We start from the raw sequence: 26,804 nt of genomic DNA on the forward strand, positions 1-26,804 counted from the left end.
AGTCTTACATATTTGTTTAATAGGTGCGTTGAAGGACATGTCCTGGTCAAAAATGACTCCAAGGTTCCTCACAGTGTTACTGGAGGCCAAGGTAATGCCATCCAGAGTAAGAATCTGGTTAGATACCATATTTCTAAGCTTTTCAGGGCCGAGTACAATAACCTCAGTTTGATCTGAAGTAAGAAGCAGAAAGTTAGCGGCCATCCAGGTCTTTATGTCTTTAAGACATTCCTGCAGTTTAACTCATTGGTGTGTGTTATCTGGCTTCATGGACAGATAGAGCTGGCTGTCATCTGCATAGCAGTGTAAATGTATGCTATGTCTTCTAATGATGCTGCCTAAGGGAAGCATGTATAATGTAAACAGAATTGGTCCTAGCACTGAACCCTGTGGAACTCCATAATTAACCTCAGTGTGTGAAGAGGACTCTCCATTTACATGCACAAACTGGAGTCTATTAGATAGATATGATACAAACCACTGCAGCACAGTACCTGTAATACCTACAGCATGTTCTAATCGCTCTAATAGGATATTATGGTCGACAGTATCGAACGCTGCACTGAGGTCTAGCAGGACAAGCACAGAGATGAGTCCACTGTCAGAGGCCATAAGAAGATCATTTGTAACCTTCACTAAAGCTGTTTCTGTGCTGTGATGAGCTCTGAAACCTGACTGAAACTCTTCAAATAAACCTCTGCAGATGATCTGTTAGCTGTTTGACAACTACTCTTTCAAGGATGTTTGATATGAAAGGAAGGTTGGAGATTGGCCTATAATTAGCTAAGACTGCTGGGTCTAGAGATGCTTTTTGAGTAAAGGTTTAACTACAGCCACCTTGAAGGCCTGTGGTACATAGCCGATTATTAGAGATAGGTTGATCATATTTAAGATTGAAGCATTAATTAATGGCAGGACTTCTTTGAGGACGCCAGGTGGACACAAGAGGTGAAGGGAGCCACCAGGCTGAAGAAGGAGTCCCATCGGGCTTGGTTAGCCTGTGGGACTCCGGAGGCAGCCGACAGGCACCGACATGCCAAGCAGAACGCGGCGCGGGCAGTGGCTGAAGCAAAAACTCGGGTGTGGGAGGAGTTTGGAGAGGCCATGGAAAAAGACTTTCGGACTGTCTCGAAGAGATTCTGGCAAACCGTCAGGCGTCTCAGGAGGGGAAAGCGGTGCTCTACCTGCACTGTGTATAGTGCTGGCGGAGCGCTGCTGACTTCGACTGAGAAAATTGTCAGGCGGTGGAAGGAATACTTCGAGGACCTGCATAATCCCACTGATGCGTCTTCCGAGGAGGAAGCAGAGTCTGGGGATGAGGGGAATGACCCGTCAATTTCTGGAGGCGAGGTCACTGAGGCAGTTAAACAACTCCTTGGTGGCAGAGCCCCTGGTGTTGATGAGGTCCGCCCCGAGGTCCTGAAGGCTCTGGACATGTAGGGCTGTCCTGGTTGACACGCCTCTACAATGTTGCTCGGAAATCAGGGGCAGTACCCCTGGACTGGCAGACCACGTGGTCCCCATCTTTAAGAAGGGGGACCAGAGGGTGTGTTCCAACTACAGGGGGATCACACTCAGCCTCCCTGGGAAAGTCTATGTCAGGGTGCTGGAAAGGAGAGTCCGTCCGCTAGTCGAACCTCGGATACAGGAGGAACAATGCAGTTTTCGTCCTGGTCGCGGAACACTGGACCAGCTCTTTATCCTCTCAGGGATACTTGAGGGTGTATGGGAGTTTGCCCAACCAGTCTACATGTGTTTTGTGGACTTGGAGAAGGCATTCGACCGTGTCCCTCGGGGTGTCCTGTGGGAGGTGCTGCGGGAGTATGGGGTGTCTGGCCCATTGCTACGGGCCATTCAATCCCTATACAACTGTTGCAAGATCTTGGTTCGCATTGCCGGCAATAAATTGGCCTCGTTCCCGGTGGGTGATGGGCTCCGCCAGGGCTGCCCTTTGTCACCGATTCTGTTCATAATTTTTATGGACAGGATTTCTAGGCGCAGCCAAGTGGCGGAGGGCTTTCACTTTGGTGGCCTCAGAATCTCATCTCTGCTTTTCATGGATGATGTGGTTCTGTTGGCTTCATCGGGTGAGGGCCTCCAGCTCGCACTGGAACGGTTCACAGCCGAGTGTGAAGCAGCGGGAATGAGGATCAGCACCTCCAAATCTGAGGCCATGGTTCTCAGCCAGAAAAGGGAGGAGTGCCCACTTCGGGTCGGGGATGAGTTCCTGCCCCAAGTGGAGGAGTTCAAGTACCTCGGAGTGATGGGAGAAGGGAGCCGGAGATTGACAGACGGATTGGTGCGGCGGCTGCAGTGATGCGGACGCTGCACCGGTCCGTCGTGGTGAAGAGGGAGCTGAGTGTAAAAGCGAAGCTCTCAATTTACCGGTTGAGCTACGTCCCTACCCCCACCTATTGCCACGAGCTGTGGGTAGTGACCGAAAGAACGAGATCGCGGATACAAGCGGCAGAAATGAGCTTCCTCCGAAGGGTGGCTGGCCTCTCCCTTAAAGATAGGGTGAGAAGTTCGGCCATCCGGGAGGGGCTCAGAGTAGAGCCGCTGCTCCTCCACATCGAAAGGAGCCAGCTGAGGTGGTTCGGGCATCTGACAAGGATGCCTCCTGGGCGCGGTGTTCCGGGCATGTCCCACCGGGAGGAGGCCCCGGGACAGACCCAGGACACGCTGGAGAGATTATATCTCTCGGCTGGCCTGGGAACGCCTTGGTGTCCCCCCGGATAAGCTGGAGGAGGTGGCTGGGGAGAGGGAGGTCTGGGCTTCTCTGCTTAGGCTGCTGCCCCCACGACCTGGCCCCGGATAAAGTGGATGAAGATGGATGGATGGATGGACTTCTTTGAGCAGTTTTGTAGGAATGGGGTCTAAAAGACACGTTGATGGTTTGGAGGAAGTAATTATTGAAGTTAACTCAGAAAGATCAATTGGAGAAAAAGAGTCTAAATGAATATCAATGGTACTGAAAGTAGCTGTAGATAATATTACATCTGTGGGATGATTATTGGTAATTTTTTCTGTAATGGTTAAAATTTTATTTGTGAAGAAGTTCATGAAGTCATTACTAGTTAACGTTAAAGGGATGGTTGGCTCAACAGAGCTCTGACTGTTTGTCAGCCTGGCTACAGAGCTGAAGAGAAACCTGGGGTTGTTCTTATTGTCTTCAATCAGTGACGAATAGTAAGATGTTCTGGCTTTGCGGAGGGCTTTCTTATAAAGCAACAAACTATTTCTCCAGGCTAAATGATGATCCTCTAAATTTATGACACGCCATTTCCTCTCCAGCTTACGAGTTATCTGCTTTAGGCTACGTGTTTGAGAATTATACCACGGAGTCAGGTACTTCTGATTAGAGACCTTAGTTTTCACAGGAGCTAAAGTTGTATGCAGGGAAGAAGTAAAAATATTAAAAAAAAGATAATGGACCTGTGTGGCGACACTACCACTACTACTCCCACTCTGCAACATGTTGGTACAGAGCATTGAGGAAGATAATTATATTATTAATATTAAGATTAAGATTATATCCTTAAACTTAGTTACAGCACTTTGTGAAAGACATCTACTCTGATCAAATGTATTCCCCACTGCTATGTAACCCATTATTGTAAATTTATATACCATTAGAAAATGATCAGACAAGAGAGGGTTTTCTGGAAACACTGTAAAATGTTCAGTCTCTATGCCATATGTCAGAACAAGATCTCATTTTCCAACGAAGGGCAGACAAAGCTAAGTGTCAGCCTTTCAAATGATTTAAAACTGTCTCTGGGTCTTTTGATTGTTGATTAATAATTGTTTGGCAAAGTTACTCACCTATTCAAATCATAAAATTCTGGTGTTCCAATCACTTCCATGACCACAGGTACATAAGCCCAAGGACCTAGGCATGCAGATTGCTTTCCACAATTACTTGTGAAAGAAAAGGTTGCTCTCTGGAGCTCAGTGAATTCCAGCATGGTAGTGTGATAGGGTACTACCTGTGCAACATGTCTAGTTGTGAAATCTTCTCACTACCAAATATTCTAAAGTCAACTGTTAGTGGTATTGTATTATAGCAAAGTGGAACAACAGCTACTTAATGTAGATCATAGGTAGACCATGTAAAATCACAGAATGCGGTCAGCGGATGCCGCATAGTACACAGAAGTCGCCAACTTTCTGCAGACTCAGTTTCTACGGACCTCCAAACTTCCTGTGGCCTTCAGATGAGCTCAAGAACAGTGTGTAGAGTTCTTCATGGAATGGATTTCCATGGACGAGCAGCTGCATCCAAGCCTTACATCACCAAGTGCAATGCAAAGTGTTGATTGTAGTGGTGTAAAGCATGGCACTACTGGACTCTAGAGAGTCCTTCACTTCTTTACAGTGCAGAATCTCACTTTCCCACCTGGCAATCCAATGGACAAGTCCTGGTTTGGTGGTTGTCAGGAGAATGGCACTTGTCTGACTCTACAGGGCCAAGTGTAAAGTTGAGTGAAGGAATTGGGGTGAGGGATTGTTTTTCAGAAGTCCGGCCCAGGCCCCGAGTAGGGATGGGTACCGGTATCGCACCGGTTCTGACATAAACAGTAGTAACCAGACCGAAAAGCAGCGCACATTTCGGTGCTTTATTTCCCTGAGATGTCATACACTTTGGATTTTAGCCAATCATTTTACCTTTCCAAGGATAGTCGGCAGGCCCAGGTATGTAAGTTCTTTTAGAGCAGAGCTACAGATTAAAAATGCCCAAGGCAAAGTGGTCAAAAGTCTGGCTGTACTTCACAGCAAAAGATGCAAACTCAGCAGCAACAAGTGCTTTAAGGTGATACTGTGCAAAGGAGGTAACACCTCGAATCTGATGAAACGCCTGGCGACGCATAGCGTTTTGTTAAAAGCCGAGAAATGCACCGTATTTGATAGCTTGCTGCGAGACCTCACACCGAGTGCAGGTGTGGTGCCTGTTATCGGACCCGGAGTTAGCAACATCCCCCAAGAACCCGAAGAGGAGAGTCCTGGCCCCTAGCCCTGCCAGTGTAGCAGAAATGATGACGGATGATGATGCAGCAGCAGCCGTTCTTCTCTGCATGAGTAGCTTAATGTTGTTCGTGTGTAATTTACGTTGAGTAGGCTAACCACGTTATTACATTAATGCATGTAAGGTGAACTAGCAAACACCGTCGTAGTTACATGCGGCTGTCTTCATGTTTGATGGCAGGTACTCCCTTCACCCTGGCCAAAAAGGCTAAAATGACCAAAGAAAAAGTGGAAAACAGCTAAACATGAGAAACAAATACTTTTGGCAATATAGTTTGTATTTAGTGAGCTACCTGAAATATAAACTAATATGCCAACTTCAGATAAGCCAATGAGTTCATGTCCCCTGAAAACAAAGGAATAAACAGAAAAAAAGAAGGGTTTTGTATATTTTGTATACACATCACATGTCATAAGGGAAATCACCAGTAGCTTGAGTTTAAGAACTGCATATCGTTTTTTGTTTTTCTTATCTCAGTGCAAAAGAAAATTCTCAAGATAGGCATCATAGATACACGAAGAGAGTAACATATTGGTATGTGCTGTGAAATGTTGTGGAGTGCCAAGGACAATTTAGTCAATAAATGCTCATCTAAGCAGCAGTGTTTGTTATTTTCTGGTAATACAGTATGAGAAGAACATCTGTTCTGTTCATACCTTGATATTGTTTGTTACCATTTGTAATAAACTACACAACAAGTGGCAGTACGCCTGGTGATTTTCCACCTGGAGCAAGCGTGACAAGCGAAATATCATTTCTCCTTCACTTCCTCCCTCACCCTTCATCAAATTCCTATTTTTAGATTTTTCTGGAAATGATGCAAAGGCTTCAAATCTATTGACTCAACTACTCATTCTCTAAAACAACCGTTTTAGAGACCAAACCATTGTTTCTCAGTGGCTCAGGAGGTATAGCAGGTCATCTATTAATCAGAAGGCTGATGGTTTGATCCCCACATAGCCTTGGGCAAAACACTAACTCCAGTTGCCCTCCGATGCATCCGTCAGAGTATGAATGTGTTCTTAGATAGAAAGCACTTGCATAGAAAAAACATATGAAAAAGCGCTTGTGTGAATGAGGCAAGTTGTATCAAAGTGCTTATAGTGGTCAGATCGGGTAGAAAAGCACTATAAAGTAAATTATATAAATTATTTAGGTACAGTGCGCATGCCTTACATGCTGTAAAAGTGCCTTGCAAATCACAAGACAACCCTCTTTAGTCCAACCAAAGTGATTCCCGGACCCAGGAGTGTGAAGCACAACCAAAACAAAAGGAATTTAGTAAAGCTGACTTAGTTGTTGGAAGGCAACCTTCTGTTAGAGCAGACAGCACAAACTGAGACCACCGATACAAATGTGTTGCCGTGTTGGAGAGCACTGAGGACTCTGACCCAATTTAACAGCTCTTTGCAGCCGATGGAATTTGTGAGTGAGTGTGTGTTTACATATGTGAGTGTGGTATGAGAAGTGGTCACAGGCAGCTGAAAATACTTGTCCTTGTGAACCTGTTCTGTATCGCTTAATGCCCTGTGATAACTAAGAGTAGTGTAGCACATAGATAACTGATGGCAGTTACATGAAATGCTTCATTATCACTTTTTCTCTTGTGACACTAGAAGGTCACACAGGCCTACGCAGCTACAATTACAACTGGGAGAATCAGCACAAGGCTGTGATGGAGTGCTGACAGAGGGCATCAGGGTCTAAAGGCCACTTTTGTGACCACAGAGAGAATTAAAACTTTAAAATCTGAGGAACTTGGAAAGAAAAGCGACTGGACTTCTTGAAGACGTTTCACGTCTCATTTGAGAAGCTTCCTCAGTTCTAAGTCCAAATGGTGGACAGTCCCACGTATCGCCTTGACAACATTAAAATCACGGTAGGCAATGAATTTTTTGATTTTGAATGATCAAAAAACCGAGATTGAACTATTTGGACCTCCTGACCCTCGTTCCTCTCTTAAGGGTGACCTTGGCCCTTTGGAAAACTCTGTTCTTTGATGGCAGATTTTCATTTGAGAAACAAATAAATTCTGTTGTAAGAGCCATCTTCTTTCAGCTGAGGGCCCTTGCTAAGAACATCTTCTCACCCAGGCTCGACCACTGCAATAGTCTGTATTTTGGTATCAGCCAGGCTCTGCTCTCTCTTCTTCATATTGTTAAGAATGCTGCAGCCCAACTCCTGCCAGGCACACGTAAACACCATCATATTTCCCCAGTCTTGGCTCGTTTACACTCTGCTTCCAGAACGTTATAGAATCAACTGTAAGATTTCATTGCTCGTTTTTAACTCTCTAAAATAGATTAGCTCCTTTGTACCTCTCTGTTCTTTTAACCAAACATACTCCAAACCAAACTCTCAGGTCAGCTGATAAGTTGATTCTGATTGTTACTAGAAGAAGACTGAAACACAGAGGAGACCGAGATTTGTGATTGTTGCACCTAAACTTTGGAACAGTCTGCCTCTTCAAATAAAGATCTCTCCAACACTCGACATTTTTAAAACCCGTCTGAAGACACATCTTTACTCTCTAGCTTTTAATTGTGACCCAGGTGTTTAGCTTTTGTGTCTTGCTTCTTTATTTTTCACTCTGTACAGCACTTTGGTCAACCTGTGTAGGTTTTAAATGTGCTTATAAATAAATTGACTTAAGAGGGTCATTGACCCACTATTGATAACACTCCTCATCACATGAGCTAAGGTGTGAAAAAGGGTGTGGGTCATTATCAGTAGAGGTTTCCGGTGAAACCACTGTCATCAGTCAGGTATGCCCATGCTGGGGGTGGGCATTAAACAACCTGGGGTCAACCTCATGGCTCACAGCTTTATCAGATCTATGATATCCTTCACCCACTAACAAATCACAGAGTTCAAAGCACAGTTTACTCTACTGAACTGAACAACAAGGGGCCTTAGTTGGGACTCCATGTCTCTGAACAAGGCCAAACTGTGAGCAACAGCTTCCAGCTCAGACGCTCAAAGTATTTTATGATGGGAAGCCCTCCTGGCATCAGAAGCAAACGAGTGGCCTGTGAAGAGAGTGAAATCCCAAAGTACAACACCAAGATTACTGTTAGTGTGTAGTATCCACTTTGAAACATACAGATGGCACCTTTGGAGTGATGGCTCTGGAATGACTTTCCTTCATTCCCATGTTTCACCAAATCAGGGAAGTTTTTTTATAAAACAACTAGGTGGGAATAAACACAGACATCTGGGTAATTAAGTGTGTCTTATTGTTCATGCATGTCTTTTTTCAATTATTATTTTGCTTTTCATCTTGGTGTCAAGCACTTTAAATTTTTCTGGGAAAGGTGCTTTATAAAAAAACTGAAGAAAGACAGACAACACAACAGAAAGTTTTCAACCAAGAGCCAGAAAGAAGGTTTGACTGGTGGCGCATGCAAAAAGTGTGCAGTGTATTTGCAAACTAAAGAGCCATTTCATAGAGCTCTGTGAAAAATAGCCAAAGCCTCCATGCACTGAGTGTGTTTAGGGCTCTGAACAGAGGTGTGGGCACGGATATTGGCACTGAGCCTGCTTCCAGCATCGCGAGGACGCTTTGCTGATGTATGCAAAGTAGTGCTGTCAGCGTTAATCTCATTAAAATGACATTGACGGCATAAGCGCATTAAAAATTCAAATTCAAATTTTATTTGTCACGTACACAGTCATACACAGTACGATATGTAGTGAAATGCTTGGACAACTGCTCGTGACCTAAAGAAAACAAAAAAGGAAAAGGCTATGAATAAGATAGGAAATAAATATGAAAAATTAAAAAGGGTAAATTTAACTAGGAAGGAATAAAATATAAATTAAGGTTAAAAATGAAATAACTGTACAACACAAATTAGAATGAAAGGTAAATTTAACTGGGAAGAATAAGATAAAGATAAATATATAAATTAAAGTTGAAAATAAAATAACTGTACAACAAAATACACAATATAGAACTATATAAGAATGTATGAAGAAATCTAAATATAAATAAATATATACACAATAACAGCAGCTGTACAAGTATTAACCGGAAATGAAGAATATAGTGACCAGTGTTGTGCAAAAACAAAGTCCAGAAAGTCCAGTGTGTGTGTAAGAACCATATGTGTGGGTCAGTACTGTGTGGTGGTGTGATTGAGAGACCGTATCGCCTGCGGGAAGAAGCTCCTCCTCAGTCTCTCTGTGTTGGTCTTCAGGGAGCGGAATCGCTTTCCTGACCTCAGCAGAGAGAACAGTCTGTTGTTGGGATGGCTGAGGTCCTTCACGATCTTCCTGGCCTTGGTCCAGCACCGCCTGCTGTAGATTGAGTGCAGGTCAGGGAGCTCGGAGCGGATGGTGCGCTCAGCTGACCGCACAACCCTCTGTAGAGCTCGTCTGTCCTGCATGGTGCTGTTCCCGAACCAGGTTAAGATGTTTCCCGCCAGGATGCTCTCTATGGTGCACGAGTAAAAGTTCCTGAGCACCTTGGAGGGCAGTTGGAAGTCTCTCAAGCGTCTGAGGTGGTAGAGACGCTGTCGGGCCTTTTTCACCACGGTGTTGATGTGACAGGACCATGACAGGTCCTGCGTGATGTGAACTCCGAGGTATTTGAAGCTGTCCACTCTCTCCACTGGGCACTCGTTGATGACGGGGGTCTGGTAGTTCCTCTCCTGCTTAGTGCTGAAGTCCACTATCAGCTCCTTTGTCTTACTGACGTTTAGAAGGAGGTTGTTCCTCTGGCACCAGTTCTCCAGATTCCTAATCTCCTTCAGGTAGGCCGTCTCGTTGTTATCAGAGATCAGGCCCACCACGACGGTGTCGTCAGCAAACTTGATGATGGTGGTGGAGCTGGTAGTGGCCACGCAGTCATATGTGTACAAAGAGTACAGCAGGGGGCTCAGAACACACCCCTGGGGGGCTCCAGTGCTGAGAGTGGTGGAGGCTGAGACATGTCCGCCCATCCTTACTGCCTGTGGTCTGCCAGTTAGGAAGTTGGAGATCCACTGACACATAGATGAGCTGAGTCCCAGATGCTCCAGCTTGGTGGTGAGTGTGGAGGGAATTATGGTGTTAAATGCAGAGCTGTAGTCTATGAAGAGCATTTTAACATAATTCCCCCTTCTAGTGTCCAAGTGAGTGAGTGATGTGTGGAGGAGATGAGAGATGGCATCGTCTGTGGAACGATTTGGACGGTAAGCGAACTGTAGTGGGTCCAGTGTGTCTGGTAGTGAAGAAATGATGAAGTCTCTGACCAGGCGTTCAAAGCACTTCATCACTACTGAGGTGAGGGCTACAGGGCGATAGTCATTGAGAGAAGCAGGGTGGGGTTTCTTCGGGACAGGAACAATGATGGACTCTTTGAAGCATGTGGGGATCACCGACTGAGATAAAGAGATGTTGAATATCTCAGTGAACACAGGAGCTAGCTGGTATGCGCAGTCTCTTAGGATACGACCTGGGATGCCGTCTGGTCCTGCTGCTTTCCTGGTGTTCACTCTCTTGAAGGCTCTCCTTACTTCATGCTCGGAGATGACGGGCACGTTTCCGGTGCTGGCAGTATCTTCCTGTCTGCAGCCGTTAGCGCCGCTAACACTAGCATTGTTGGAGACCTTAGCTGCAGCCTCGAAGCGAGCATAGAAAGTGTTCAGCTCGTCTGCCAGAGTCACGGCCGCGTTCGTCATACCGGTTGTTGGTGCTTTATAGTCCGTTATTGTCCTTAGTCCCCGCCACAGGCTCCTAGAGTCACTCTGTTGGAGTTGTGACTCTAGTTTCCTCCCGTAGCGCTGCTTCGCCTCTTTCACCGCCCTCCGCACGTTATATGACGCGGCTTTGTACGGGTCCATGTCCCCCGTCGTGAGTCCCGTGTTGTAGGCAGCGGTGCGGGATCTCAGAGCGTCGCGGATGGTTTTATCCACCCACGGCTTCTGGTTGGGAAACGTTGTGATAGTCTTTGTCTCCACGGTATCATCCACTAGTTTCCCGATGAATCCCACAACCGCTTCCGTAAACACGTTGACGTCATCGTCGGAGCTGTTTCTGAACATGCCCCAGTCTGCGTCATCGAGTGCGTCCTGTAACGCGGCCACCGATTGATCCGTCCAGCGCGCGACCTTCCTCTGAACCGGAACTTCCTGTTTCAGCCTTTGTTTGTATTTTGGCATGAGGAAGATGGCGGCGTGATCAGATTTGCCAAACGGAGGGCGGGATTGTGCCTTGTAGCCGTCCTTGACCGTAGTGTAGCAGTGGTCCAGTGTCCTTTCACCCCTGGTGGGGCAGGTGATGTGTTGATAAAAGTTCGGCGCTGCGCGTTTGAGGTTGGCGCTATTAAAGTCCCCCGTCACAATAAGCGCAGCGTCCCGGTGTTGTGTCTGGTGCTGTGTGAGTGCCTCATGCAGCTCGCATAAGGCGGTGACCGTGTCCGCTTGTGGTGGAATATAAACGGCACTTACAATGACTGATGTAAATTCCCGAGGTAGATAAAAAGGACGACACATGATGGACAGTAGTTCCAGATTAGGTGTGCAGGAGCGTGTGAGAGGAACAACGTTCGCACTGTTGCACCAGTTGTTGTTCACCATTAAACACACACCGCCTCCCCTTGACTTCCCCGAGTCCCGTGTCCTGTCCATGCGGTGAACCGAGAAGAACTCGGCCGGCTGGATGGCGTGGTCCGGCACCGCTGGGTTCAGCCATGTCTCGGTGAAGCAGAGGAGATTGCAGTCCCGAATGTCTCTCTGGAACTTTACCCTGGCCCTGAGGTCGTCAAGCTTGTTCTCCAGTGACTGGACGTTGGCGAGCAGGATGCTAGGCAGAGGTGTGCGGTGTGCACGAGCTCTCAGCCTGTTCCTGACGCCGGCTCGCTTCCCTCTAGGCCGCCGCCGCTTCCCTTTGTTCTCCCTCGAGATCTCACTCGGCCAGCTCGGATCCGGAGTTAAAAACTTCGAATTGTGAGTACATTGTATACCAATAGAAACAAGAGTGTCACTGTCATACCTAATGTACCCAATGGTGATGATTTTGCCGATTTAGAAACGCTGAAAACTAACTTAAAAAACAAAGACAAAGAAAAAGTGGTCGGAGCAGTCGTGACGGCAGCCGACCTCACCGGCGCCATCTCATCTTATCTTAACTAATCTCCGTTAGCGAGTTAGTGCCGTGCAGCCGCCCACGATCTGCACTAACGCTTTAACGAGCTGACTGCGCTAACGCGTTGACGCTGTGCAGCCACACACACGGGGCGATCTGCGCTAACTCGCTAATGGAGATTTGCCGCGTTACATGCATTTTAATGAGATTAACGCTGACAGCACGAATGCAAAGCTATCCTGGCTGGGACTCCCCATACTAGCGAGCTGGAGGATCGACCTTTGACCTCTTTGGATCGGCTCCATTCACACCCATTCATACATGCACTAATTTTCTATGTAGAAGTGCTTTCTGTCAAACACATATGCTATCAATCTAACATGGGTCAGTGTCTGGCACCACCAGGAACTGAACCATCAACCTTCCAATTAGTAGATGGCTCTATACATGGGCCAAATAACTCTGAGCCACTGACCTGACAGTTGTTAGGCTGGACGCTGAATTACTATTAGCATTAACTAATGTTTCCACCACCATAACTTCAGTTTTCAGCATCACAAACATGTTGTAATACATGTACGTAAACCGAAAGGGTTTGTTGTTGTATGCAGTCAAACTGTTTCTAAAATGGAAACCGACGGGCAGTCATTCTGAAAGACTTTTCTCTTTTGAATATTCATTATTGCTCATTACTAAGAAAAGTATTTCTTATCCGATTACTTCATTAGTTGATGGAATCATCGATAGACTACTCGATTACTAAAATAATTAATTGCTGCAGAGGTCTTGGGACTGTTTGAAAACTGGAGTTTGTGAAAAGAACTTTACAAAAATAAATAAAAAACTAAACACTCGACAAAGTCTTTTGACTTCTCCTCATCATCAGCGCGTATGACGAAATCCTGTCCGAGTGGCGACACCTATGGTTTAGGAGAATACTGCGCTGCGGGTATAAATGGCTGCATCTGTGCGATGACCACTGCGAAGGGTATATTGGCACCTTAACTGTTCATCTTCATATTTTATTTTACCTTCTGTAGGTTTCTTGTAGATTTTCAGTGTAAAACAAACAGTAGTAGAATGGGATCAGTTGGATTGTCTTCACGTTGGAGCTTGTTGGGCAGACGGTTTGATTAAGGACTCCTGCCAGCTTTGTCCCAGGTTTTTATGGCGCTTACAGTAACAAAAGTGTTACAGTGATGCTAGAAAAGCTTCCTGCACTGCACCTGTTCTTTCCACTGCTCTCTGCCGTGAGTAGACGGACGATAAGTGCTACACAGTTGTGACTTTAACGAACCATCGAAGCAAAAGTTTTACATTTAAGATTTGTTTTTCAACAATTGATTACTCAATGAATTATTTCAGCCCTAACTGAAACCCACAGTGATTCCCAGTAAGGGTCTGTGCTTTGCACAACTGCAATCCTATCATTGTGCTGCCTTTGGTCTCTTCCAGTGTATCAAACAAGCACAGGAGGAGGTAAAAACACAAAAAAAAAAAAACACTTTGTGCTCTGTTAACAGTCTGGTTACTTTGTGGAACTAAAGAGGGTAACGAACATCTTCTGTTCACGCTTTCAAGCCAAAATTCAGGCTAGTTGTTATTTTAAAAAATAAAATGATGTTTGAGTGTGACGACCTAAAACACATCCATTCTTCTAAACTGGGGGAAGCATGCCTCTTCTACTGAGCTTTTCTCTGTTTATGTTTGAGTCTCGTTCAGGTTCTGGATAGTGTTCTGCAGAACCAGCCCGGAGCATGCAGGCGTCACACTACAATTTAAAAATCAACAGTCCTGTCGTCACTGGAGCCACTGTACAAAACTCTTTTCATGTGATTGTATGGACCAAAAATACTTTTATGCTGCAGGGTTCATTACAATATCACATCTAACCCTGAACATCGAAGCGCCGAGAGTTCAGCCGTTTCCAAACTTATAGATATGTTAACCAAGGAAAAACCTCCTAAAAGTGCAACCTGCTGATGTTTTCACAGGAAAATTAAACGTCTACATATTCAGTCCAAACAAATCGAGGTAGCCCCTGAATATGACATTACATGTCTACATATTTGTTCATTTCATCTTCTTTGATGAGAAATGAGAGAACCCGGAGTACCCGGGTTCTCTCCGGGTACTCCAGCTTCCTCCCACCGTCCAAAGACATGCAGCTTGTGGGGATAGGTTAATTGATTAATCCAAATTGTCACTAGGTGTGAATGTGAGTGTGAATGGTTGTCTGTCCCTGTGTGTTGGCCCTGCGACAGACTGGCGACCTGTCCAGGGTGTACCCCGCCTTTCGCCCTATGACAGCTGGGATAAGCTCCAGCGCCCCCCGCGACCCTGAAAAGGATAAGTGGAAGCGAATGGATGGATGGATGGATCTTCTTTGATTGTCTGTGTTAATAAAAACCTGTCTGTTTCAAGTCTAACCTAAAGAAAGTAACACTTCATTGCCTTTTCCACTCAACAACAAGGTGAATATTGTGACACGCTGCGATGATATACCTGCTGCTTGGTCTGTGGTGTGTTTGTCTTCGGGACTACGCTGTTGTTTTTCTCTGTAGCCATTTTTCTCGTTCAAAAGCGACTGTTTTGATTTTCGTGAACGAGATCCTCTCACCACTCATTGACGCAGCTGACTAGCCAATCAGTCGCATGCAGTCTGTTGACTTTACTTGGCCAAGCAGGTACTAAAAAAGTAGCTGGTATCAAATACAAGGTACTACCACCTAATGGAAAACCCAAAAACCAAGCTGAGTCGTGCCGAGCGGACTTGAGTAGGTATTAGTGGAAAAAGGCTTTAAAGTTACCGGTGTTCTAGGTGTCGAGTAGATCTGAGTTGTGAAAAACACACAGCTGCTTATGTAACAGTTGTTCTATGATAGACATGCATGTCCTTACCAAGCTCGTTAAGGCTCTGAGCCGCCTTGGTGATCTCCCTGCTGCCTCCTTGCAGCTGTCCCTGAAGCCTCTTGCTCAGATACAAGATGCGAATGATCCTCCGCAGAAGGTCACAGGCACCCTGCAGCAGTGAAGAAGGGAGGTGTTGAGACGACTGACGTAAACAAGAACTGAGAATTACACAACTAATTCCATTAATTGAGACACGGCAAAAAAGCAGTCAAGAACAACATGTTTCCAGTATGCTTCTCATTTTCATATCGCATTAAATGGTTTCTGTGCGATATGACGACATATATCAAGTGATGAAATTAAAACATCTATTGTTTCATACTATACACTATTGTTTGTTTTGTGGTGTCTCTATGTATAGAGAGCGACAGCACTGATCTGTGAGTGATGATAATTTGCGCACCAATTCCTCTGACATTGTCTTATTAATCGTTAGCTTACTATGCAAACATGACAAGTGAAATCTCCCGCAGCTTAAACATGTGAGAGGTTGATCGCGCAGAGAATCGCTGAGCTTATGTGAGTGTGTGTGTAAAAGCATTTCAGTTCTGCTGAGCCAAACAAGACAGGTCAGGGTGAAGAAGTGACAGCCAAAGAAAAGCTTACCACAAAACGGAGAAGTTATGACAAATCAGACTATAAGGCAAAAAGAAAGTGCAGCTTTATGGTTTCATGGACAAAATAATTTCTGTGGCTGCGATATGACGAGCTAAATAACCAGGGCTGCACATAAGTGGTCCGCAGGTGCGCATTCGCTGTCAAAATAAAAAACACGCACAAGGGTTAGGGTTAAATTTAAAAACTGTACTTTTGAGTTAAAATATATATTTATAATTTTAATAAATGACAAATTAAAAAGGCATGAACATTTTTTTTGTATCGAAAAAATATCGAACCGTGACACCAAAGTATCGAACCGAACCGTGAATTTTGTGTATCGTTGCCTTGAACCTGTCAAATGCTCAGTAAGCCAGCAAGCCTGTCTCCTGTCTGTGACACTGTTTGAATTGTGATCAATGGTTTATCACCAATGTGCTACAACTATCTACTTATGTGAACCGTTGCTGAAGCACAATGACTCAAAGAACAGACACAGCGTGGAGTCGGTATAATCAAAAAGTAGAATAGCAGATGGAGCTACTGCGATGTCACCTATTGGCTGCTCACGTCCAGTTTTGAAGGCTGGAGATGAGTGCCTTCACCATCTCCATCTTGGTTTTAAAAGAAAACTGGTTGTGATAAAGAAAAACAGATCTTAAATGGGAAACGTATCTGCGTACACTTTTCGGTCAGTCACTGGGGAAACCGTGAAAAAACTTCAACAACCAAAATAAACCATGAAAAGCACAGACAGCGGCAGCGCTGACACCGTTTAACACTGAACTTGGCTCTCAGACCAACAACAGCAGGGGCGCCCCACAGACCGGCTGCAGGACATCCTCTCTATACTGCCTCCATCTGACCACAGAGCTCACTGCAGGCAGACGAACGGGCCCTGGAGTGGAGCGGCATAATTCCACTTAACTGTAAAACCGCACGCTGACTGGCCTGGACTTGTCATTGACAAGCCAATAGCCAATGAGTGTGCAGTTTAAAATGTTTTATACAGTCTATGCAAATTATCAGACTTTGTAAAATGTCACCCTTTTACAAATAAAACTACTAAAATAAATCTGCTGAGAACTGTTTTATTTAACCTTTGCACTCAGATGTTGTAGATGATCCCACACTGTCTCACTGACAGCTGCTGAGTCTCATACTAGAAGCACAAAACAGCTGACATGCACAACACAGAGGCATCAGCCCCAGAGGGACTCCTGAAACACGCTGACCTTTTTACAGCTGTTGTTTCATCAATATTTAACCCTGAGTTTCCTCGTCTGCACGAGCAGGAGGCGTGGAGCGCCGTGTTCTCACAGAGATGCACAAACAGCAGCTCGGAGTTCAGGCCAACAAAAGCCGACCTTCTCGTCTGCACCGTGGTCTCTCTGGGTTTTCAAAGGTTTTTCACTCAAACTGTCACGTAAAGAGTTGTCATCTATCATTTCAAATGACACTCAATCATTTATTCACAAATGACATGATATTCAACTTACCTGCAGCCTGGCGAGCTGAGTGATCCTGGCCACAATCTTGTTGTATGGCTCAACAATCTTTGTCCTTATCCTGGAAGGACATCAGTGTTAGATCAGACAGATAGAGCTGTACTGCAGCAAAAACTGTACCTGGAACAACCTGGAACAACCTGGAACAACCTGGAACCTCACACCAGCTTTTGGAATGTGCATACAGGCTGAGGTTTGTTACATTAGTCAAGGTGAGTTTCCATGTTTTATTACAATCTGTGGCAATGCCGCACAGTCGACTGAATTTTAATACTAATCATCGGTTCTCACGATTAAATAAACAGAATCCAATGATATCTAAAACATCAAAGAAAATCAAGTTCTCCTTCAATCAGCGCCTGACCACGTGCCTTCATCTGCCCGTCACAGCTGTTTCCTGCACAGTTTAGCTTGACGCTTCCTGGATGTAACACTAACTTAAACCAATACAAAACAAAATCAAATGTCTGCCACTGCAGAAGATGAAGAGTTTGTCCCCCAGCACCTGTGGACTGTGTAATGATTGTGAACATCAACGTGAAAGCGTCTTGACTCGTTAAAGATGTAGCCAGGCGCCACCCTATGCCAGGAGGAAAGAATCACCCACCGTGGTATCCGACTCTTTCTGGAGCAGCTAGTACCAAAGCACACAGTGTTTTTGCTTTCCCAAACACTGACCCACTTTGACCTCCTGTCTATGAGGGTCGGGTAAACTTTGAGCTGCTGACAACAGGAGCAAAATATACATTCTCAGTATCTTTAGCTCCCGTCTGTCCTGAAGAGAATCCCTCCATCTCTGCCCCTTTTTGTTGTTTTCCCTTGGGAATACTGCATCCCATCCACAAATTCTGCAGTCAAACAGTAGCCTGATTTGCCCTGGTTTCTGAATGATAGATACCAAAACTTGGCAAATACTAGAGATGGCACGATACCACTTTTTCATGTCCGATACCGATATCATAAAGTGGATATCTGCCGATACCGATATGAATCCGATATAATGTGTTTTTTAATCAATAAAACTGTTTTTTAATATCTTGCTGCTTTTTGTATAAGTTCATACTCAAGTTAAAAAAACAAAACAAAAAAAAACACTAAAGCTATTTTGTTAAAAATACACTGCACCCAAAATATTTCATAGTTCAGTAAAACTGATCAATCTAATAAACTTAAACCTGCTCCATCCTCCCTACTCTGGTATTTTAAAGAGTACTTAGCAGAAATATTAAGCAACCTAACTAATAGGGCTCTAAAACTCCCAGCAACAACAAAAATAAATAAATAAAAAATAGGGAACCACCCTCCACCCTCCACCTTATGATGCTTAATCGACGTAATCAACTTTAATTTGATGCAGGTTGGAAAAAAAAATGCACAGAAATAAATTATTTTTCAAGAATAATTAAAAGTGCTTGCTCCTCCCCTTTGTGAGTGTGGACGCTTCATCTCTTTGCTCTTGAATGCTTTGCTTCTTATATTGATTTTATTGATTTTATTGATTTTTATGCTGATTTTTTCCCTTTTTTCCGTGTGAGCTTACCTGCGATAACTTCTGGACACTTGTAGATCATTAGGACTAGAGTGTTCTTAACAGAAACAGCAACATTTTATGGTTACCTTGTCCTCAGCGCTCCGTGTGTCTGTGGCCTAGACACAGCTGAAGCCTGATTACAGCGTCTGGGCACCGAGCAGCCTCAATAGCCTGGAAAGGTGCTAACCGCTAGGCTAACTAGCAACAAGATGCCTTCCCTCTCCACAGATGACTACCACAGCCTCCTGCAGAAGATTGCAGTACTGGAGACAAAAATTCATCGCTTAGAAGTAAACGTGGAGGTAAATGGACTGTGTGGAAATGAAACAACCTTGCCTTTGATTCAAAACAATGGCGATGAGCAAGCTAGTACACAGCTAAGGAGCACAGATAACATGACCAAGAAAGTAGACTCTGTGCATTATTATAAATCCTCAAGTGATAATCTCCCCTTAGACTGTCTTGGTGCAAAACCAAGACATAAATCATGTCTCCTGGAAGGGGGAGGACGTATCACAGGCAGGGCACAGCGAGCTGAAATCTCTGAAACCGACTGGCCTTCACTTCCTACGAGACAGAGAAGCTCTTCTACCCCTGTATACGGGAGGAAACAGGACTGGACAACCGTGAATAGGAAGGTTAACAACAAACCTCCAAAACAACTGAATGTGAAACTGCAGAACAGATTTGCTCCACTATCAAAGGACCCTGGATCTATATCGGACAACCATCCATCTAAAAGCAGCGAAATAAGGTCTGAAAATCTGTTGAAAAGTGAAAGGCCACAGGGAAAGCTAAAGGCTAGGCCTGAAACTCTGATTGTGGGTGACTCTGCCGTAAAGGATGTACAAAGGATGTGCGGTAAGAACACTAAAGTCCTCTGCTTTCCTAACGATATGGTCAACAACCTGAAGGAGAGAATTCTTCAAATTGCAGATGAATATCCAACTGTGACAAACATTGTCCTGCATACAGGGTCAAACGATGTGTCCAAACAACAGTCGGAGGTTCTGAAACGGGACTTTACTGGATTATTAAATACTGTAAACTCTCTGAATGCAGCTGTATTCATCAGTGGACCTGTACCGCCGGTCAGAGGAGGAGACGAGAGATTCAGCAGGTTGTTTACACTGAATAAATGGCTTATATCAGCATGTGCTGACCACTCAGTGCACTTTATCGACAACTTTAATATTTTTTGGGAACGCAGGCATCTGTTCAAAGCAAATGGATTTAATTTTAACAAGTCAGGGGTGAAACTGTTCACCTCCAACTTGTTTTATTCCATACGTCATCCATCCGTGCTTGGTGCCAAGGCTGAGATAAACGAGGAGTTATCTCATAAAGAGGAACAAACAGTACTCCAAGAACAGACAAAGCCCAGCAGAAACCTTGAGGAGGAGCTCCATTTGCCCCCACCCGGGAAGAGCCTCAGAAAGGAGAGACATCTAAGGCAAGAAGAGGGGTCCCTATTTGCCTCCAACTTTCTCAACAACACCAACGACCAGGACAAGGGACCACGACCTTCCCCAGTCCCCCAAACCCCTGACAGGCCATCACCCTCCTCCCCCTCCCTTTCTCCCTCCTCCCCACACCTGAAATTCACTGAGGAGATGATGGAGCGGGTCAATGCTGGGCTCAGATCTACCCCCCGTCCGAATCCCTTTTTGTCCCCCATAAACCCCCAACCAGAGCGGCCAAAGGTTCGCCATCGAGCCCCACCCTCAACAGAGCAATCGAAGTCACATTGCCCAGCCTCGCCCCCCTTAGTTCCTCTTCATGCCCTGTCTCCGCAGTCTGATGCGTGATGTGTGAAGGGTCCGGGCTGTGAGGATTATGGCAGTGATGACTTTTCCCAGGAGAAGCTGGGACCCTGTTTACTAGAAGGTTTTAAAATTTCTGTACTTTTAGGTGACAGGAGACATGTGGCCTGGTCAAAACACAGAGAAATGCACTCTAAAAGATCTTTAAACATAGTAAACATACCTTGTGTGCCACAGACTGCTCCCAAACATGAGGGGACAAGTAATACCTCTAAAACACTTAAGTTGGCTTTATTAAACATTAGATCTCTAGCTGGGAAAACATTTTTAATTAATGATTTAATCACTGAGCACAGCCTTGATTTTATGTTTTTAACTGAAACTTGGTTGGACCAAAGTAACAGTGGAGCTGTTCTCATCGAGACGACCCCTCCTAACTACAGTTTTATCAGTGAGGTCAGGGCGAGCAGGAGAGGAGGAGGGGTTGCTGTCTTATTTAATGAATCATTTCAATGTAAGCAGCTATCTCCTGGAAGTTTTCAGTCTTTTGAATATGTGGCTTTACAGCTGAAGGCCCCATCCAAAGTTGTGTTTCTTAATGTTTACAGGCCTCCCAAATACTGCACAGACTTTTTTAATGACCTCAGTGAACTGCTGTCTGATCTGTGTTGATTTCGACTGTGTAATTATTGTTGGGGATTTTAACATCCATGTGGACAACCCTCAGGACAAAGGGACTAAAGACCTGAGTAACACTCTGGGCAACTTTGGGCTGACGCAGCATGTAACAGAGGCCACACATAATAGAGGACACACTCTCGACCTACTGATCTCCAAAGGCCTGAGCATTTCAAAGGTTACTGTGTCTGATGTGGGCCTGTCTGATCATTACTGTGTTTTCTTTGAAAGTAAAATCTCAGCCCACACAAATATATCACCAACAGTGATCACAAAACGGTGTATAACTGAACACAGTAGTGCAATTTTTAACCAGGTCTTCCCATTAACACCTGACCTGTCCAGAGGGTCAGTCAATGAGCTCGTCAATAGCTTCAATGCTAACATGTTAAATGTAATGGACACTATTGCTCCCATTAAGGTGAAGGTTATCTCTGGAAGGAAAAAGTCTCCATGGAGAAACTCCACACTGGTGAAAAATGAAAAAAGAGAGTGTAGGAAAGCTGAGCGCAGATGGAGAAAAACAAACCTCCAGGTTCACTATGACATTTATAAAGAGAAACTTCACAATTATAATTTACAACTGAGGGATGCAAGGAGGTCCTACTTCTCTGACATCATCACTAAAAACAGCCATAATGCTCGGGTCTTATTTTCTACAGTTGACAGGCTAACAAACCCTCCTGTGTCAGTGGCAGCTGAACTTCATTCAACCATGGCCTGCAATGACTTTGCCAAATTCTTCACTGAAAAAATCCAAAAAATTAGACAAGCAATTGGTACATCAACAGCAGATCCAGGATATGTACTGTGTCCACCAAAAAACTGTTTAAACACCATGAAACAGTTTCAACCTATTAACAGCAAAGACCTGGAGGACATCTTAGGTCAACTGAACTCCTCCTCCTGCTGTTTAGATGTCCTGCCAACAAGTTTTTTCAAAAAGGTCTCAAAGACTTTAGAGTCAGACCTGTTACAGATCGTCAACTTTTCTTTATTATCAGGTGTGTTTCCAGAATCACTAAAAACTGCTGTAATCAAACCTATACTGAAAAAGGACAATCTTGACAAGACACAAATGAACAACTACAGGCCGATCTCAAATCTCCCGTTTTTAAGTAAGATCATTGAAAAAGCAGTTTCTCAACAGCTCAGTTACTTCTTAAAACAGAATAATTGCTACGATGCCTTCCAGTCAGGTTTTAGACAGAACCACAGCACTGAAACCGCTCTGACCAAAGTCAAGTCAAGTCAAGTCAAGTTTATTTATAGAGCACATTTAAAAACAACCAAGGCTGACCAAAGTGCTGTACAGTAAATACAGATAAAAATACAATAGAACACAATTTCGTAAAACACCTCGCTGATCAAAATAAAAAATAAATAAACAAATAAATTAAACCTTTCTAAAAGCCAATGAAAAGAGGTGAGTTTTAAGAGCAGTTTTAAAAGTTTCTAGGCTTTTGGAGAATCTGACGTGAGGAGGTAAACTGTTCCACAGTCTGGGTGCAGCCACAGCAAACGCCCTCTCTCCCTTTGTCTTTAATTTATACCTGGGAACATCTAAAAGCATCAGGTCGGCTGACCTCAAAGATCTCCTGGGGCGATAAGTACTAAGGAGTTCTGACAGGTAAGAAGGTGCAGTGCCATTTAAAACCTTAAAAGCCAGCAGTAAGATTTTAAAATCAATCCTAAAAGCAACTGGGAGCCAGTGGAGAGAGCAGAGAACCGGAGTGATGTGGTCTCTTTTTTTTGAACCGGTCAACAGGCGAGCGGCAGCGTTCTGCACCAGTTGAAGGCGATGTAGACAGGAACGATCTAGGCCAGCATAGAGGGAATTACAGTAGTCCAGCCGTGAAGTAATAAAAGCATGGACCACTCTTTCTAGATCGTTCCTGCAAAGGTAAGACTTGACTTTGGCTAAAATCCGTAAATGATAAAAAGATCCCTTAACTACAGAGCTGATTTGTTTATCAAGTTTAAAAGCATTGTCAAAAATAACTCCAAGACTCTTAATGGATGAAGTGCAATCGGAGGTTAGGGGTCCCAAAAAGTCAAGAGAGAAGTTGGGATCTTTAGGAAGCCCAAACACAATGACTTCAGTTTTGCTTTCATTAAGGTGTAAGAAGTTAAGAGTCATCCAAGTCTTAATGTCAGACAAGCAGGAGAGTAGCGGCTGCAAAGAAACATTGCAGTTCAACCTCAGAGGGAGGTAGATCTGAATATCATCGGCAAAGATGTGGAAGGACACATTATGTTTACGGAGCACATCGCCCAGAGGGAGCAAGTACAGAATAAACAACAGGGGGCCTAGTATGGACCCCTGAGGTACGCCACAGGTTAAAGGAGCTCTGGGAGATGACAGTTCACCAAGGTGAACAGAAAAACTCCTATTATTCAAATAGGACTGGAAAAACTTTAAGACAGTGCCCTTTAAACCGACACAATGTTGAAGGCGGGCTAGCAGTATGTTGTGATCTACAGTGTCGAAGGCTGCTGTCAGGTCCAAGGTTACTAAGACAGCAGCACAACCAGAGTCAACAGTTAAAAGCAAATCATTAAAAACTCTCAGTAGGGCGGTTTCTGTGCTATGCCGAGCTCTAAAACCAGACTGGAACTTCTCATAGAGATTGTTGTTGTCAAGAAATAGCTGGAGCTGCGTGAGGGTGTTTAATGACATATGTCTGAATACAGACAGTGGAAAAATGTCAGTCCTAGTTTTACTGGATCTCAGTGCAGCATTTGATACAGTTGACCACAACATATTACTCAAACGACTGGAGAACTGGACAGGTCTTTCAGGAACTGTACTAAACTGGTTCAAAACATACTTAGAAAACAGGAAATACTTTGTATCAATAGGTAACTTCACATCTGAGCAGACAAGTATCACATGTGGAGTTCCCCAAGGTTCCATCTTGGGACCCCTTCTGTTTAACATTTACATGCTCCCACTGGCACAGATTATAAACAACAACAAAATAAACTATCACAGCTATGCAGATGACACACAAATATATATCACAATGTCACCAGGAGACCGAGGCCCTGTACAGGCTCTTGGTAAATGCATTGAGGAAATCAATGACTGGTTGTGCCACAATTTTCTCCAGCTAAACAAAAACAAAACTGAGGTAATAGTCTTTGGCGCCAAAGAAAAACGATTACAGGTCACCAGAGAACTTCAATCTAAAAACCACAAACCAGGCGAGAAATTTGGGTGTAGTGATGGATGCAGACCTAAACTTAGAAAAACACATTAAGACAATAACAAAATCAGCTTACTATCACCTCAAGAATATATCAAGAATAAAAGATCTGATGTCTCAACAGGACCTGGAAAAACTAGTCCATGCATTCATCTTTAGTAGGCTTGATTACTGTAACAGCATCTTTACAGGTCTACCTAAAAAATCAGTCAGACAACTACAGCTCATTCAGAACTCTGCTGCTCGAGTCCTCACTAAGACCAAAAAAGTGGACCACATCAGTCCAGCTCTGAGGTCCTTACACTGGCTGCCTGTCCGTCAGAGGATAGACTTTAAAGTTCTGATGCTGGTCTATAAAGCTCTGAATGGTTTAGGACCAAAATACATCAATGACCTCCTGACCCAGTATGAACCATCCAGATCCCTCAGGTCATCTGGATCCGGTCTTTTATCAGTTCCCAGAGTCAGAACCAGACACGGAGAAGCTGCATTCAGCTTTTATGCTCCTTATATCTGGAACAAACTCCCAGAAAGCCTCAGATCAGCTGAAACACTCAGTTTATTTAAATCCAGGTTGAAGACTCACCTGTTCTCAGCTGCATTTGAATAAAGCACCAAATCCACACTTTAAGCTTAAATTTCAAAACTTACATTTAACTACTGATTTTATCTACTGTTCTGATTTTATCTGTTTTGATTTTATATACTGTTGTTTGTTTGTTTGTTTGTTTGTTAATTAGTTAGTTCGTTTATTTGCTTGTTTTATTCAATTTTAAATCATGCTTTTTATTTGTTCTTGTTTCTAATGTCTCTGTAAAGCACTTTGAATCACCTTGTTGTTGAATTGTGCTATACAAATAAACTTGCCTTGCCTTGCCTAAATAGATTCAGCATCTTTCTTCTACAGACTGCACAGATGGTACCTTCCCAAAGGAAAAAGTACTATAGCTTACTAGGGCATATTAGACTTAACAGTTACTATATACAGTAATGGACTTCTATACATTTAAATCAGATTAAAACTTTGGGTGTAAGATTCAGATAATTATTTATTAAAAGCTAGACATTTTAAATAAGAAAGAAATGTCTTTGTGCCCCCTTTTCCCTGTTCATGCCCTATCGGCCCCCCTGGCTAAACTTTGCAGATCAACAAAGGATAATATATCGAGTGCGGGAGAGAGTGTGAGTGGCAGCAGGAGGGAGAGAGAGAGAGAGAGGCAGTCGCTCCATATATCGGCTGTCGGATCAGCATGAGCACTGCTGACGATCCTTTCCATGCACATAGTGGTCTTTTTTCTTTGGTTTCTTTTCAAAGCACATCCAAGAGATGTGAGACACTCGCTTGTTCTCGGTTTTTAGACAGATGCCGTTTTGGTGTTCATGATGTGAAGAAAAAGCTCATCTTTAACTGACGGTGCCCGTCTGTTATCCTCTGCGGCATGACTAAAGCTCTGGTAGCCAGTGTTATCCTGAACTGGCTTTCCAGAAGGCCTGTTTGCGCACTCACCTGTAAGCCTCACATGGTCAGAAAAAAACTGAACTGAGCTCCAGAATTCTGGTCTTCAATAGGTTCACAGTAGGTTTGTGGGCAAATGTCTCCTACCCATCAGAAGTCCAGGCATTGGGCATATTGTGCATGGGGTGGTCCATAATACCGACTGTGGACCTCATGGACACAGATAATGTCCCTTACGAGCAGTGAGAGGATTTCAGCTGCTGGGTCAAGAGGTAGTATTTTGGCAGCAGCAGCTTTGAGATGAGGCTGATGAGTAGCGGTCTCTGGTGTGGGAATTTCCTGTCTATTATTGGGAATCGAGCTAAACTCGTTGGTAGTCCAAGGGATACACAACCATCTACAGCTTGGATTATGAAGCCAATGGCCCTTCTTCCACACACATTTTCTTTTTTTAAGGACTTCCTCTGGGACACACACTGACTAAACACAGCTTTGAACTTTGCCTTCCCCACAGTCCTCTGTGCAGCTGGATGTTGTAATAGGAGAGTTCTTCCTGGTTTGCTCCCCACCTTGCTCCTCCTCTGAAATCCAAGACCGTCGTGTCATGCATGGAGGTGGACCGTTAGGAAGAGCCGGCATGCAAAGAGCACTCAGAACAGCGCATTACAGTGTTGCAATCTCTAGCTTTGTGGTTCATAGATATGCAGCATTTTTAATAAATGGAATGCTTTTTGAGGAAACTTTTAAAGAGTGTGGTTTCTTATGAACGGGACAATCCTTGTGTGGATCCATACCAGGCTTCATGGCTACAGTCTCAGTCTTACTGCAGAGTGTCAGAGAGAGTGAGGGGTGTCATGTTGGAGCTCTGAAGGGAAAAGTTTGGGTCTGTTTTCATTTCTGTGTGATAATTAACAAAATGAAAGAATGAGAATAATGGCTAATGAACAAAGTGCTCGTTTGTATCTAGTCCCCTGAGTCAAGTTCTTAAGTGTCTTCATTTTGCCCATGACTAAAGTGTGCATTAACATCTTCATCAGTGACACAGCAGGGAATAA

General features: G+C 44.2%; 1 protein-coding gene across 1 annotated transcript in view; it reads right to left on the bottom strand.

Moving 5' to 3' along the window:
* cog5 (component of oligomeric golgi complex 5) overlaps window positions 1–26,804 on the bottom strand; it is a 74,561-nt gene that overhangs the window by 44,579 nt on the left and 3,178 nt on the right. Inside the window, exons 5-6 of the mRNA XM_026148263.2 lie at window positions 17,104–17,173; window positions 14,996–15,116 (exon numbers count right to left, since the gene is read on the bottom strand). Coding sequence (XP_026004048.2) covers window positions 14,996–15,116; window positions 17,104–17,173 — 191 coding nt within the window. The remainder of the gene's footprint in view (window positions 1–14,995; window positions 15,117–17,103; window positions 17,174–26,804) is intronic.

This window comes from Astatotilapia calliptera, chromosome 17, assembly GCF_964374335.1.
Source record: "Astatotilapia calliptera chromosome 17, fAstCal68.1, whole genome shotgun sequence".
In the NCBI taxonomy this organism is placed as follows: Eukaryota; Metazoa; Chordata; class Actinopteri; order Cichliformes; family Cichlidae; genus Astatotilapia; species Astatotilapia calliptera.